At 44.6% G+C, this 12,572-nt stretch overlaps 1 protein-coding gene across 1 annotated transcript in view; it reads right to left on the reverse strand.

The window, feature by feature from the left end:
- The window catches only part of RAD54L (RAD54 like), a 59,018-nt gene that overhangs the window by 2,586 nt on the left and 43,860 nt on the right, over positions 1–12,572 (reverse strand). Inside the window, exons 13-17 of the mRNA XM_088471627.1 lie at positions 9,764–9,874; positions 9,502–9,625; positions 8,586–8,664; positions 5,882–6,061; positions 4,660–4,823 (exon numbers count right to left, since the gene is read on the reverse strand). Of these exons, the coding sequence (XP_088327753.1) occupies positions 4,660–4,823; positions 5,882–6,061; positions 8,586–8,664; positions 9,502–9,625; positions 9,764–9,874 (658 nt within the window). The remainder of the gene's footprint in view (positions 1–4,659; positions 4,824–5,881; positions 6,062–8,585; positions 8,665–9,501; positions 9,626–9,763; positions 9,875–12,572) is intronic.

Below are 12,572 nucleotides of genomic sequence, written 5' to 3' on the forward strand. Positions count from 1 at the left end.
CCCTGACAACATCTAAAAGGTGCGTACACACTGGGCGATCAGGAAAGACAGTACGATTACGAAATTGTAATCGTACCGTAGTGTCTGATCCCCTGTAGTGCCTACACTGAACGATCAGTCGCTCAGTGTAGACACCCTCCCTCATCCTTGAGCATGCACAATATGTCGTAATCGAAAGATTGTCCATCACCTGAACATGCAGCACAATGTCGGACACGACCAGCGGGAGCGCGCATCGCTGGTTATTTCCATCATTATAGTGCACGATTTGTGCACGATTACTGAGTGATTGCACGATTACGATGTTGTAATCGTGCAATCGCTCAGTAATATCCCCCAGTGTGTACGCACCATTAGAGTAAAAAGGAATAATCTGTATTTGCCAATCCATCCAGAATTAGCTTAGGAATGCTCTATGTCCTGGTTAGGTCACATCTGAAACCCACGTCAGTATTTACTAATGAAAAAAAACAAAAAAAAAACGTCTAAGCCACAAACCTGGCAAGTTTAAAATAAGGGGTTAAGATTCCCTTCTGTTTACATCAAGATATAGAAAGATCCCATGTTCTATGGCAGTTCTATGCCAACAATGGCTTTCGAGTGATCTTTAGTATGGAGTATCATGGCTTTAATAGCCTTGTGGTAAAAACAATTGAGGTAAATCCTGATAAAAAAAACAGATACTTGGCTTAGTAGTTTCCCCTCTTGGTGGAAAATGCCACGATGAACGTGCCAGTATAAGAATTTCTAACTAGCCCAATATTCTTGGCAGGAATTGCCGGAACAGCTTCCCTGTTTTCCTATTGGTTAGAATTCTTGCTGGCACTGCTACAGGAGGGATTAGGATAACAAGATGGAAATTCCAAACAACAGACATTGCGTCTCCTAGAAACACATTCAGGTCTCTTGTCCTTGTGCAATAGCGGGCTATTTGTGGTAAGCGAGATGTTGTCATATTGACATCTGACTGACCTCAATTTGCTACTATTGTTTGAAAAACATCACAGCTAGGTACACACTAGACACCTTGCAAAAGATGCGATGTAGTCAAAGATTTCCCTTGAACTCCCGGGCAAACGATCTTGTGCATACACACTGTGCAATCTAACAAACGACCAAACGGTATATCTTATATTGTTAGGTGGTTAGATCGTTACCGATATAATGTAACCATATCGCCTGGTAGTGTATTCACACTGCACGAACTGGGGGAAATTGTTAACGAGATTGACAGATCTTCCTGCATGTACAAAAGATCTGAAGATGCGACGTACGAAGCCGCGGGAGCGCGCATATTGCGTACACACTTGACTATTTGAACGATTTGTCATTCCGATGCGTCGGAAACAGCCATAACATTAAAAATATTGTCTAGTGTGTAGGGGCCATACCTCTCGATGAAGGCACCATTATCCTGGATGTAGAACATTACTGTTGAGAAAGTCTGACTCAGGTATCCAATGTGAAGACCTCCACTAAGATGGGCGGAACTCTTAGTTGCAACCAGAGCATGATCTCTGAACTTTCTTCATCGCCAGTGAGTTCTATGTGCTTTCCCGGTAGTTGATGTGTGCCAACGTTGTGGCACTGTTGAATTTAATCTTTGTTGGCTTTCCGGTTAGAAAAAAGCTCCACTTTTGCAAAAGGGTTTAAATCCAGAACATTAATTGTATCTTTGACTTTGCCATAATCCCTAAAGAGAACAGACTACCTCTACTGAGGCTGTTGGTCCTCAGCCACCAAAGAAATGACAATTGCATCTTCAAGGACAACCTGATAAAATGGTCTGGATAGCCTAAAGTGTGATTTGTTTTATCTGGAACCTCGTAGAGTCATCATGAACTCATTAAACCGCCTCGAAGACTGATACCATCTGTCCTAGGACTTTTATGCTTAGACGCACAGAGGGCTCGATTCAGACCCGTTCGCTAGATGCGTTTGCACGCAGCGAAAGTATGCAAATCCGTGATCGCGCAGAAGGCATTAGCATGCCCACTAGGTCTTGGAGTACGGTCGCGCTGTGTATGCAGACGCCCACAAGCCTGTCTTAAGATGCCCACTTATGCACGTCATCTCCAGGATGTGTATGCAACCATCGGTAACATCCAGTACCATCGGAAGCGAACGCAGCACTTGTGGTTGAACATACCCTACTGCAAGCACTTCAGTGTAAAACAACCATGTGATGTGTACTATGACGCTGCGTCTTAATTATGCACGCCTCTGAAAAGGCGTTGAGACACTCAGGCACGCCTGCGTTCGCCCCACCACTCCCCCGTTTCCTTCGTCCAACCCGTCACTCATTCTGGCGAGGTGGCTATGCGCAGCAAGCGCTTTGCGATCACATGGACTAGTTCACGCACTGCATATGCATGCGCAAAATGCAAATATCGGCAGGCTGCGTGCGAACGCATCCTAGCAAGTGACTCTGAATCGGGCCCAGAGATTATCTGAAAGCCAACAAAAACCTCATTATTCTCTGTAATTAGAGAATCTTGTCTTTCAGTTAAACTAGGTACACACTATACAATTAATGGGCAGTTTTGCCAATAACTGGGTAATTGCCTGATTTACTGCATAATATATAAACAATCATTTTGGCATTTTGCAGATAAAACTTAAAAAAGCCCACAAACGCATTCTTTCGATTATCCGAACAGACAAGAAAGAAAATATCTCTGCATAAATCTTCCAACAAGTGTGTGTGCATTGACTATAATGTTCCTATATTTCCTTAGATTTCCCTCCAAGCGAGCCAACTATGAGACTGTAAAATCTGGGAAGTCAACTGTATATGGAACCCAGAGAAGAGACAGAGATAAGGGATGACTAACACCTCTGGTTAGAACCACCATCATTTTTCTTAAAGCCCCTTGACATTGCTGCTAGCCTGAAAGGAAGGACATAAAATTGATAATGCTGAGGTTGGGCAGCAAATTGGAGAAGACGCTATTGGCCTTTCCAGATTGGGACATATGAATATGCATTCCTTATATCTATGGGCACCAGAGATCTATTCACTTCCATGCTGTTTATTACTGATCTAAGAGACTATCTTAAAAAGTACTGCCTCGAAGATGAAAGTTCAGGTGTTTGATGTTAAAAATTGGCAGAAAACTTGATTGATCGGTTGAAATAGAATGTGCGTCATGGTAAGTGTTTTTCAGGAGATGTGGCTCCTATTCTTTTATCTGAACAAGCCTGTCATCCCTTTTGATGACCTCCGCAGGGAGTGGAGAAGTAATTAATAAGAGAAACTAATCTGGATTTACTGGAAGGATAAAGTCACCAAAACCTAGGACCTTTCAATTTTGGACCATTAAGTGGCCTGACTGATAATTTTGTCCAGGTCCGGGTCAAAAAGAGGACATTGTCTGTGTACAGAATGTACTTTAGAATTATCTTGGATTGCAGGGCAACCTTCCATGCATTGAGCCAGAGAGTCCATCGGGCTGCTACAATTGATGTGAAAATATTGGCCGCACTAAGGCAAGCATCCAAGGCTGAATTGCCTAAGTACCGGGATGCCTCCATTATCCGCAATGGTCGAATGTTCTGCCCTTGATCTGCCAGAGGGAAGGCGCTCAGAAAGCTATTCTGACCATTTAACAACTTTTTAACCCAGGCCGAAGACAGAATAGGTCTAAGGAGTCCCCAGCAGCCAGAAAAAGAAATTTCAAGATGGGTTCACGTTCTCAGTCTTTATTGCAGTAATCAAAACGGAAACATAAATAGACAGAGGGATCATTATGCAATCAGATGCTAGATAGTACTACTGGTATCATCATTCACATATCTTTACATCAGTTCCCTAGGTACCGGCAAAAGATATTAGCAAAACATACCGCTCCTAGCTGGGTACACATTGTACAAATCTGTCAGATCTGAGAATTGTATGATCTGATAGAGGATTGTATAATGTGTGCACAAGTACAATCTCCATTTATCTCAGATAAATCAGTCTGATCGCATCAGGGACATGGTCAGATTTCATTAGATTGCATAATCAGTCATAGAGCTACACCTGCCTGTACACACCCCTCCTGCTGATAACACTTGCCCCAAGGGGCCACAATTCTAAGAATCTAGCGAGGGATGCATTTAAATTGCATGCGAAATGTGTTTATTCCCAACTTTGAATCCGGCCCTCAGTGTGATATTATTGGGGAACTGGAGATGTGAAATGCAAAAGGAGCATAAAATCCTGGATACATTTAATAGGGAGATAAATGTCTGGGCAAACATAGTATTACTGTTGTGGAAGATACTAGTTATACCCTAAATATGGGGCACAGCTTTGGGCACAGGACTGGAAGAAGCACAAAGAATAAATGAGAAGAAGCTACAAGAATAAAGGTACTGGAAGGAATACATTATAAAAGGGGTTAGAAAACTAGAATTGCTGACTTTGGAGGGGACCTAATGATAACTTATAATTATTTCTGGTTATCAATACAAAGATCTGTATAAATGACATTTTCTGCCAGGGACCATACAGGACTGGTTATCAGCCGTGAGCAGAAGACAGACGGTGTCACCATCAGGAAGGGGGGGCGTTACTCTTCCATCCCCTGGATGAACGGTATGAGAATGTATGAAAGGCTGAATGCAATGCACTGTTCAAAAAGCTGTCTATAGCCCAATGGGCCTAGCACTCACTTGTCGTGTGTGTCACTCGTCGTGTCCTCGTTGAGCGTGAAGAGTTCCTTCAGCTCTCCCACAGAGAAATGTCTCTCCACGTCCTGCTCCTCATCCACCACACAACTGCTCAGTGCCTTTTTGTGTGTCTGGCGCTGGAAGATCTTTTCCTCAATGGTCCCAGTCTGGAAAAGGAAAACCATGGATATATAACCAAAACCTTCATGTTCACTGCAGCTCACTCACACTCAGTAGTACCTGATGTACCTCAATGTGGTTCCCCAGGTCTAGGGAGTGAGGAAGAGGCCTCACTCAGTGCAGTAATGGTAGGTGGTCCTGTCCAATAAGATGGGCTCCCCTTAGACAATGGCTGTTTATGACAATCTCTGTGACAGGTTCCATAGACAGTACAATTTACAGTCTAAGCTCCACTATACTGTATTCACATCAATCATAAACCAAATCATTTCTCAGCCCGTTTTTAGAAGCCGTAATATCTCCCTAAGAGGGAGGGAAAGCTAAAACATGCAGCTGTTTTACCCCACTGTGTCACTAGAGCTCTATAAATACGGACACTGTGCTGCCCTGGTCTAATTTGGCTGTGGACTCAGAGGGTGGCCGACTAATGAGGTCTCGCTGCTTTATTGTACATCTTACACAGCCTCCATCTATGATGAACCCTATCCATATTTACTTAGGACCACTCACCATTACTACACTCTTAAAATTAGCTTTTTCTATATATTAAGTATGAGCACTGGTGCCAAAGCTTATGCTGCCGCCATCCTTAGGAACATGGTGCCACAGCTTATGCCAATCCTACTGTAATGTGGAATCAGAGCTGGATCCAGCACATCAGATTGGGTGACAGACACCCGCAGGGTCCCATATACCACAATAATCATAGTTGTATATTCTTAGACACATCCAGCCTGATGTTGTGACACAAATAAGCTCTGACATGTGGGTCACCTGGTTATTAGTTCCCGGCTTTTACCGTTCTGCATTATTTGTGAATTCACATTTTGCTGACTTTATGGAACAGGCAAATTCATTCCCTTGTATGGTGCATTTATGGTAGGACTCGGAACACTTAAGTCAACTCGGCTGGAGAAATGTGCAAAAATCTTCAGCCCAACGTCAATTAGGCAAATTTTATTCACAAGAGTTTTATTTTAGTATCTAGTTGTCTGAAGGATCGGTGTATAAGCTGTAAATCAGATATAGGAGACAGTGATGTTACCGAGAGCAGCCGGTAGATATAACAGGTCTTTTTCTGCCCATCTCGCCACACCCGCGCCATTGCCTGCTCATCGTTAGCCGGGTTCCAGTCCGGGTCGAACATCACCAGTCTGTTGGCTCCAATCAAATTGAGACCGCAACCCCCGGCCTTACTGCTCAGCATGAAGACAAACTCCGGGCTCTGGCAAAAACAAATCACATAAAGTTATGGGATCGGAGCCGGACTCATTCTCAATTATAGTACATGTACCCTGGCAGACAGGACAAGCTGGCACAATAGATGGATTACAATAAATACCAGTGATAGCATAGGACCTATTCACCACATATTCATACTGTACTTACACTAAGTGACACAGGAGGGGAGAATACCGTACTTACGCTAAGTGACACAGGAGGGGAGAATACAGTGCTTACGCTAAGTGACACAGGAGGGGAGAATACTGCGCTTACACTAAGTGACACAGGAGGGGAGAATACCGTACTTACGCTAAGTGACACAGGAGGGGAGAATACCGTACTTACGCTAAGTGACACAGGAGGGGAGAATACCGTACTTACGCTAAGTGACACAGGAGGGGAGAATACCGTGCTTACGCTAAGTGACACAGGAGGGGAGAATACAGTGCTTACGCTAAGTGACACAGGAGGGGAGAATACCGTACTTACGCTAAGTGACACAGGAGGAGAGAACACGTACTTACGCTAAGTGACACAGGAGGGGAGAACACCGTACTTACGCTAAGTGACACAGGAGGGGAGAATACCGTACTTACGCTAAGTGACACAGGAGGGGAGATTACCGTACTTACGCTAAGTGACACAGGAGGGGAGAATACCGTACTTACACTAAGTGACACAGGAGGGGAGAATACCGTACTTACACTAAGTGACACAGGAGGGGAGAATACCGTACTTACACTAAGTGACACAGGAGGGGAGAATACCGTACTTACACTAAGTGACACAGGAGGGGAGAATACCGTACTTACACTAAGTGACACAGGAGGGGAGAATACCGTACTTACACTAAGTGACACAGGAGGGGAGAATACCGTACTTACACTAAGTGACACAGGAGGGGAGAATACCGTACTTACACTAAGTGACACAGGAGGGGAGAATACCGTGCTTACACTAAGTGACACAGGAGGGGAGAATACCGTGCTTACACTAAGTGACACAGGAGGGGAGAATACCGTGCTTACACTAAGTGACACAGGAGGGGAGAATACCGTGCTTACACTAAGTGACACAGGAGGGGAGAATACCGTACTTACACTAAGTGACACAGGAGGGGAGAACACCGTGCTTACACTAAGTGACACAGGAGGGGAGAACACCGTGCTTACACTAAGTGACACAGGAGGGGAGAATACCGTGCTTACACTAAGTGACACAGGAGGGGAGAATACCGTGCTTACACTAAGTGACACAGGAGGGGAGAATACCGTGCTTACACTAAGTGACACAGGAGGGGAGAATACCGTGCTTACACTAAGTGACACAGGAGGGGAGAATACCATACTTACACTAAGTGACACAGGAGGGGAGAATACCGTGCTTACACTAAGTGACACAGGAGGGGAGAATACCGTGCTTACACTAAGTGACACAGGAGGGGAGAATACCGTGCTTACGCTAAGTGACACAGGAGGGGAGAATACCGTGCTTACGCTAAGTGACACAGGAGGGGAGAATACCGTGCTTACGCTAAGTGACACAGGAGGGGAGAATACCGTACTTACGCTAAGTGACACAGGAGGGGAGAATACCGTACTTACGCTAAGTGACACAGGAGGGGAGAATACCGTACTTACGCTAAGTGACACAGGAGGAGAGAATACCGTACTTACACTAAGTGACACAGGAGGGGAGAATACCGTGCTTACGCTAAGTGATACAGGAGGGGAGAATACCGTACTTACACTAAGTGACACAGGAGGGGAGAATACCGTACTTACGCTAAGTGACACAGGAGGGGAGAATACCGTACTTACACTAAGTGACACAGGAGGGGAGAATACCGTACTTACACTAAGTGACACAGGAGGGGAGAATACCGTACTTACACTAAGTGACACAGGAGGGGAGAATACCGTACTTACACTAAGTGACACAGGAGGGGAGAATACCATACTTACACTAAGTGACACAGGAGGAGAGAACACCGTACTTACACTAAGTGACACAGGAGGGGAGAATACCGTACTTACACTAAGTGACACAGGAGGGGAGAATACTGTACTTACACTAAGTGACACAGGAGGGGAGAATACCGTGCTTACACTAAGTGACACAGGAGGGGAGAATACCGTGCTTACACTAAGTGACACAGGAGGGGAGAATACCGTACTTACACTAAGTGACACAGGAGGGGAGAATACCGTACTTACACTTCGTGACACAGGAGGGGAGTATACTGGATTCAGTGCACCAGATTGGGTGACAGACACCCACAGGGTCCCATATACCACAATAATCACAGTTGTATATTCTGAGACACATCCAGCCTGATATTGTGACCCAAATAAGTCATGACATGTGGGTCACCTGATTATTAGTTCTTACTAGGGAGACCGCCCCCTGTTGACCCACAAGTCACAGAATGTAGCCAGTGCCCATATATTTTACAAACATTTATGAATCAGTCATAAAGGGTTTATATCTAGCACCACATCCCAAACATCACACACAGGACATACCGAGGGGTTGTTAAATTTCTCCACTATCTTTGCTCGCTTCTTAATAGACATTGTTCCATCCAGACGTAAGTACAAATACCTGGACAGAAAAGACATCGCTTAAGGTTAGTTCACAGAAGGATAACTCCAAATATACCAAATAAAACAAGTTCAAACTATTTGGCATGTGTCCCTCAATGTGCTCACGGTTCCACAGATGCGTCACAGATCGTCTGTGCCCACGGACGTCACAGAGCGTCTGTGCCCACGGGCATCACAGAGCGTCTGTGCCCACGGGCGTCACAGAGAGTCTGTGCCCACGGGCGTCACAGAGAGTCTGTGCCCACGGGCGTCACAGAGAGTCTGTGCCCACGGGCGTCACAGAGCATCTGTGCCCACGGGCGTCACAGAGCGTCTGTACACACACACACACACGTTACAAACTACACACACAGGTATCCCAGAGCGACTGAACACACAGGCCCTCCAGACTGTACACGCACTGCACACATACACAGAGTGAGTATACATACATACATACATACACACACCAAGCACAGAGCGATTATGTGACTGTACACACACGGTACAGACAGGCTGTATACACTGTACAGAGACTGTACACACACAGCGACTCACACACATTTTGCATCTCTCCCTTGGAGCAGACAGTTCCTGGGGCAGAGAGTGTGAACTGCAGTGCGCTGGCCGCACAGAGATTAACTGTACACATACCTGGCCCAAGGCGTCTGTACACACACTCACGCACCATAGAGCAACTTTACAAAAACACACGGCACAGAGACTGTACACACATGGTACAGACAGACTGTGCACACATTTTGCATCTTTCCCTTGGAACGGACAATTGTCAGAGGTGCAGTCCACTAACGGATGCTAGCAGGGAAAAGGAGGAGAGTGGGTGGCATTTTATTACCTCCTTGTTCTGCAGAGTTTCTCAAACAAGTCCAGTGTCTGCGTGTAGTTAGAGACCAGGACAACCTTGTCGCTGCTTGTGCTCCGGGTTACAGCCAGGATATAATCCAACACCAGCATTTTACCTGGAAATAAAACTTACCTGAGTTACTGGGTCTGATAATAAGATAATTAGATTTACTCTACCTGCTTCCAGCATGAATGTAGAACCTCTGAGCGGCGCTGCTCACATGGAAGACGGCGGAAGCAAACCTTCAGCTCACCTGATAGCTGAGGCTCCACAGCCTTTGTGCTGTATCCAGGGGGGAAGAAGTTCAGAGCCCCCTGAAAGCCGTCCTCTTCCTCCACACACTTATCATAGATCAGAGCGGGGTCTGCAAAGTAAACACAACGATCATTTGTGGGACAAACCCCCATTGAATATGCTGCTGCTGCAGATGGGGGTAGACCGTTCCTGCACACAGCATCTGACACTAAGGGGCTTAAACAGAGTACTATACCATCGTAGCGTATCTTGCATGGAATCCCTCTGCACGTGCTAATGTGTATGCACCCATGACGTTCATATGCCTGACTCCGGTGGTCTGCTCCTGGATATGCGCTCTAACATAGGCCACGTACTGTAAGGGCGTGCTCACACAAATCTGAACATATGCAGCCTGGAAAAGCCGGATCATTTGCGGGGGGTCAGATGCTAATATGGGATGATGATGGTCATTGGCACTAGCACAACACTCATGATTGGCTGTTAGGAAACACTCCTCTAACACTGATTGGTGCTTTCTTCGTCACTAGAGCATGGAATATGCATATGAGGGCATTTAAGCATATTTGTTTTTTTCTAGATAGGGACTGGTTTCTGCTGTATTAGAGAGATTTCAGCAGTTTCATTGATATCTAATAGTAAGTGTATATGTTCCACATAAAAGAAAAAGGTTTATGACCTGGGCATAAGTGGAACATTTGGTTCTGTGATGTGTTCCTGGCGTAATCCAGACACAAATTCTACTTTTACCGACCTGAACTCATCCTGAACTCTGCACATTCTGGGCACACAGATGAGGAGGTAAAATGGGAGGGTACAATTCCCACGCACACAGCACCCGATACTGCGAGTATTACCTATGTGCAGTACTCACGGGAAGCAGTCGGGCCTGTCATTAGACCTACGCCGGGAGTCCGACACCCGGTTTACCGATCGAAGGTAAGCCGTACTCACATCCTGACACTGCAGATGGGGAAACAGTTCCTGCACTCAGCAGCTTACACTAAGAGGGATATAAGAGAGTCCATGCTGGACTTTTCGCTCCACAACGGAGCTTTTCCTGGGATAAAGTATCGGGGGCGCGTCCGCTTTATCCCCGTATTCAATTAAAAAGCTACGAAAACGGGAGCCGGCGAAATAAGATTGACAAAAAAAAAACAAAACTGGATTTACACGGAATTGTAGGGCCCGCCTAAAGCTGTCAAAACATGGGGGATCACTATGGGTACCCCCGTTTTAGCTTGCAATTGAAAGTCGAGGTATTAAATAGCCACGGCAGGTGTTTTTTTCCCAAAATTGAAGAAGAGATGCAGAAGAGCATGCAGAAAAGAGGTTATTTTTTTCGATTTTTTAAGTGGTCCCATCAAACTTGGGGTACATGAAAATGGCTACTAGCATATTTTTAAGTCCCTAAAAGTGTTTTTTTTTTTTAATTCTGCAAAAATGCACCTGCCGCTAATAGCCTATTCTAGAAAACACACTGCCGCATATTTGCAGAATAGCCCTGAACCTATTTCCCTATTTTTAAACACTTTTTCCCTTTTTTTTTTAACCCCAAATGTTTAAATTAATTTTTTGGGGTGTCCCTATTTTTTTATTTTTTTTTAAACTTTTTTTGACAGTTATTTTTTAAATGTCATTCCCAGGGTTGCAGGCTATTTTTTTTTTTAAGCCTGCACCCCTAAACCCCAATTCTGCACTTTTTTTCACAACCTATTCAGTGGTGAAAAGTTATCCCCGTTTTTTTTCAAAGACTTTTCGAACCTGTGAAAAGGCTTTGAAATTGAATACGGGGATAATTGAATTCAGCGAAAATGATGTTATCGGCTATAATTTATCCCCGATTCCGAAATTTTCGCCCCAAATTGAATACCCCTGTAAGAGGTATAATTACTAAAGTGAGTAGATTGAGAAATGGAGATGTTGCCCATAGTAACCATATTGTACAAAGGGGGGAAAAAAGAAAAATTTTCTGGGGGCACAAACGGTGCATACACACGGTCAGATTTAGCTGGTCGATCTAAAAGATAGCGATATCGTTTATATCGTCCATTTTTTAGCCCCTTACAACCCCCAAATGACGGACAATGCGCGGGCACGGATGGTCGATAGCGATAACGACCATCGCCCGTGCATGCAGTCCAACCTGGGCTATATCGACGCAGGTTCCTATAGTAACCTGCGATCAACCGTTTACGGGCTGGTGCTGTGCTGGATGTTCGATAACGATCAGACAACGATATCTTTATCGTTGTCTGATCTGACCGTGTGTATGCACCATTAGTTTCATCTGTTAAAAACAGTTATTATGTTGTATTATTAAAACAAAACATATATTTTCAAAATGTAAAGCACAGAGTGTATCACAAAAGGAAAATGATAAAGGTCATCAAAAATTGATCATAACAGTTCCCCAGGGCATTCATCCCTGGGATTTTGAAAATATAGGTTTTGTTTTAATAATACAACATAACAAAAACGGTTTTTAACAGATGAAACTAAGTTTGTGCCCCCAGTAAAGAGAGAGTTCTCTTTTCCCCCTTTGTGCCATATTGTTACCAAACTCTAGGGGAGCACCACCAGCTTTATATGTTGCTGGCATTTCACACATTGGACATATAGGACGACTCATTTATCGTTTTTGTGATGAAATATTATATACTCTGGCTATGATTTTATTCAATTGCCTGTTCGGAGACACTCCCTTTGCTTCTGCCGATAGTAACCAATCAGATTCTACTTAACATATAACTATCACCTTCTAGAAGAGAATAGCTAGAATCTGATTGGTTGCTATGGGCAACATC

The sequence above is a fragment of the Taudactylus pleione genome, unplaced genomic scaffold, assembly GCF_031769625.1.
Source record: "Taudactylus pleione unplaced genomic scaffold, aTauple2 ptg000115l, whole genome shotgun sequence".
Lineage (NCBI taxonomy): Eukaryota > Metazoa > Chordata > Amphibia > Anura > Myobatrachidae > Taudactylus > Taudactylus pleione.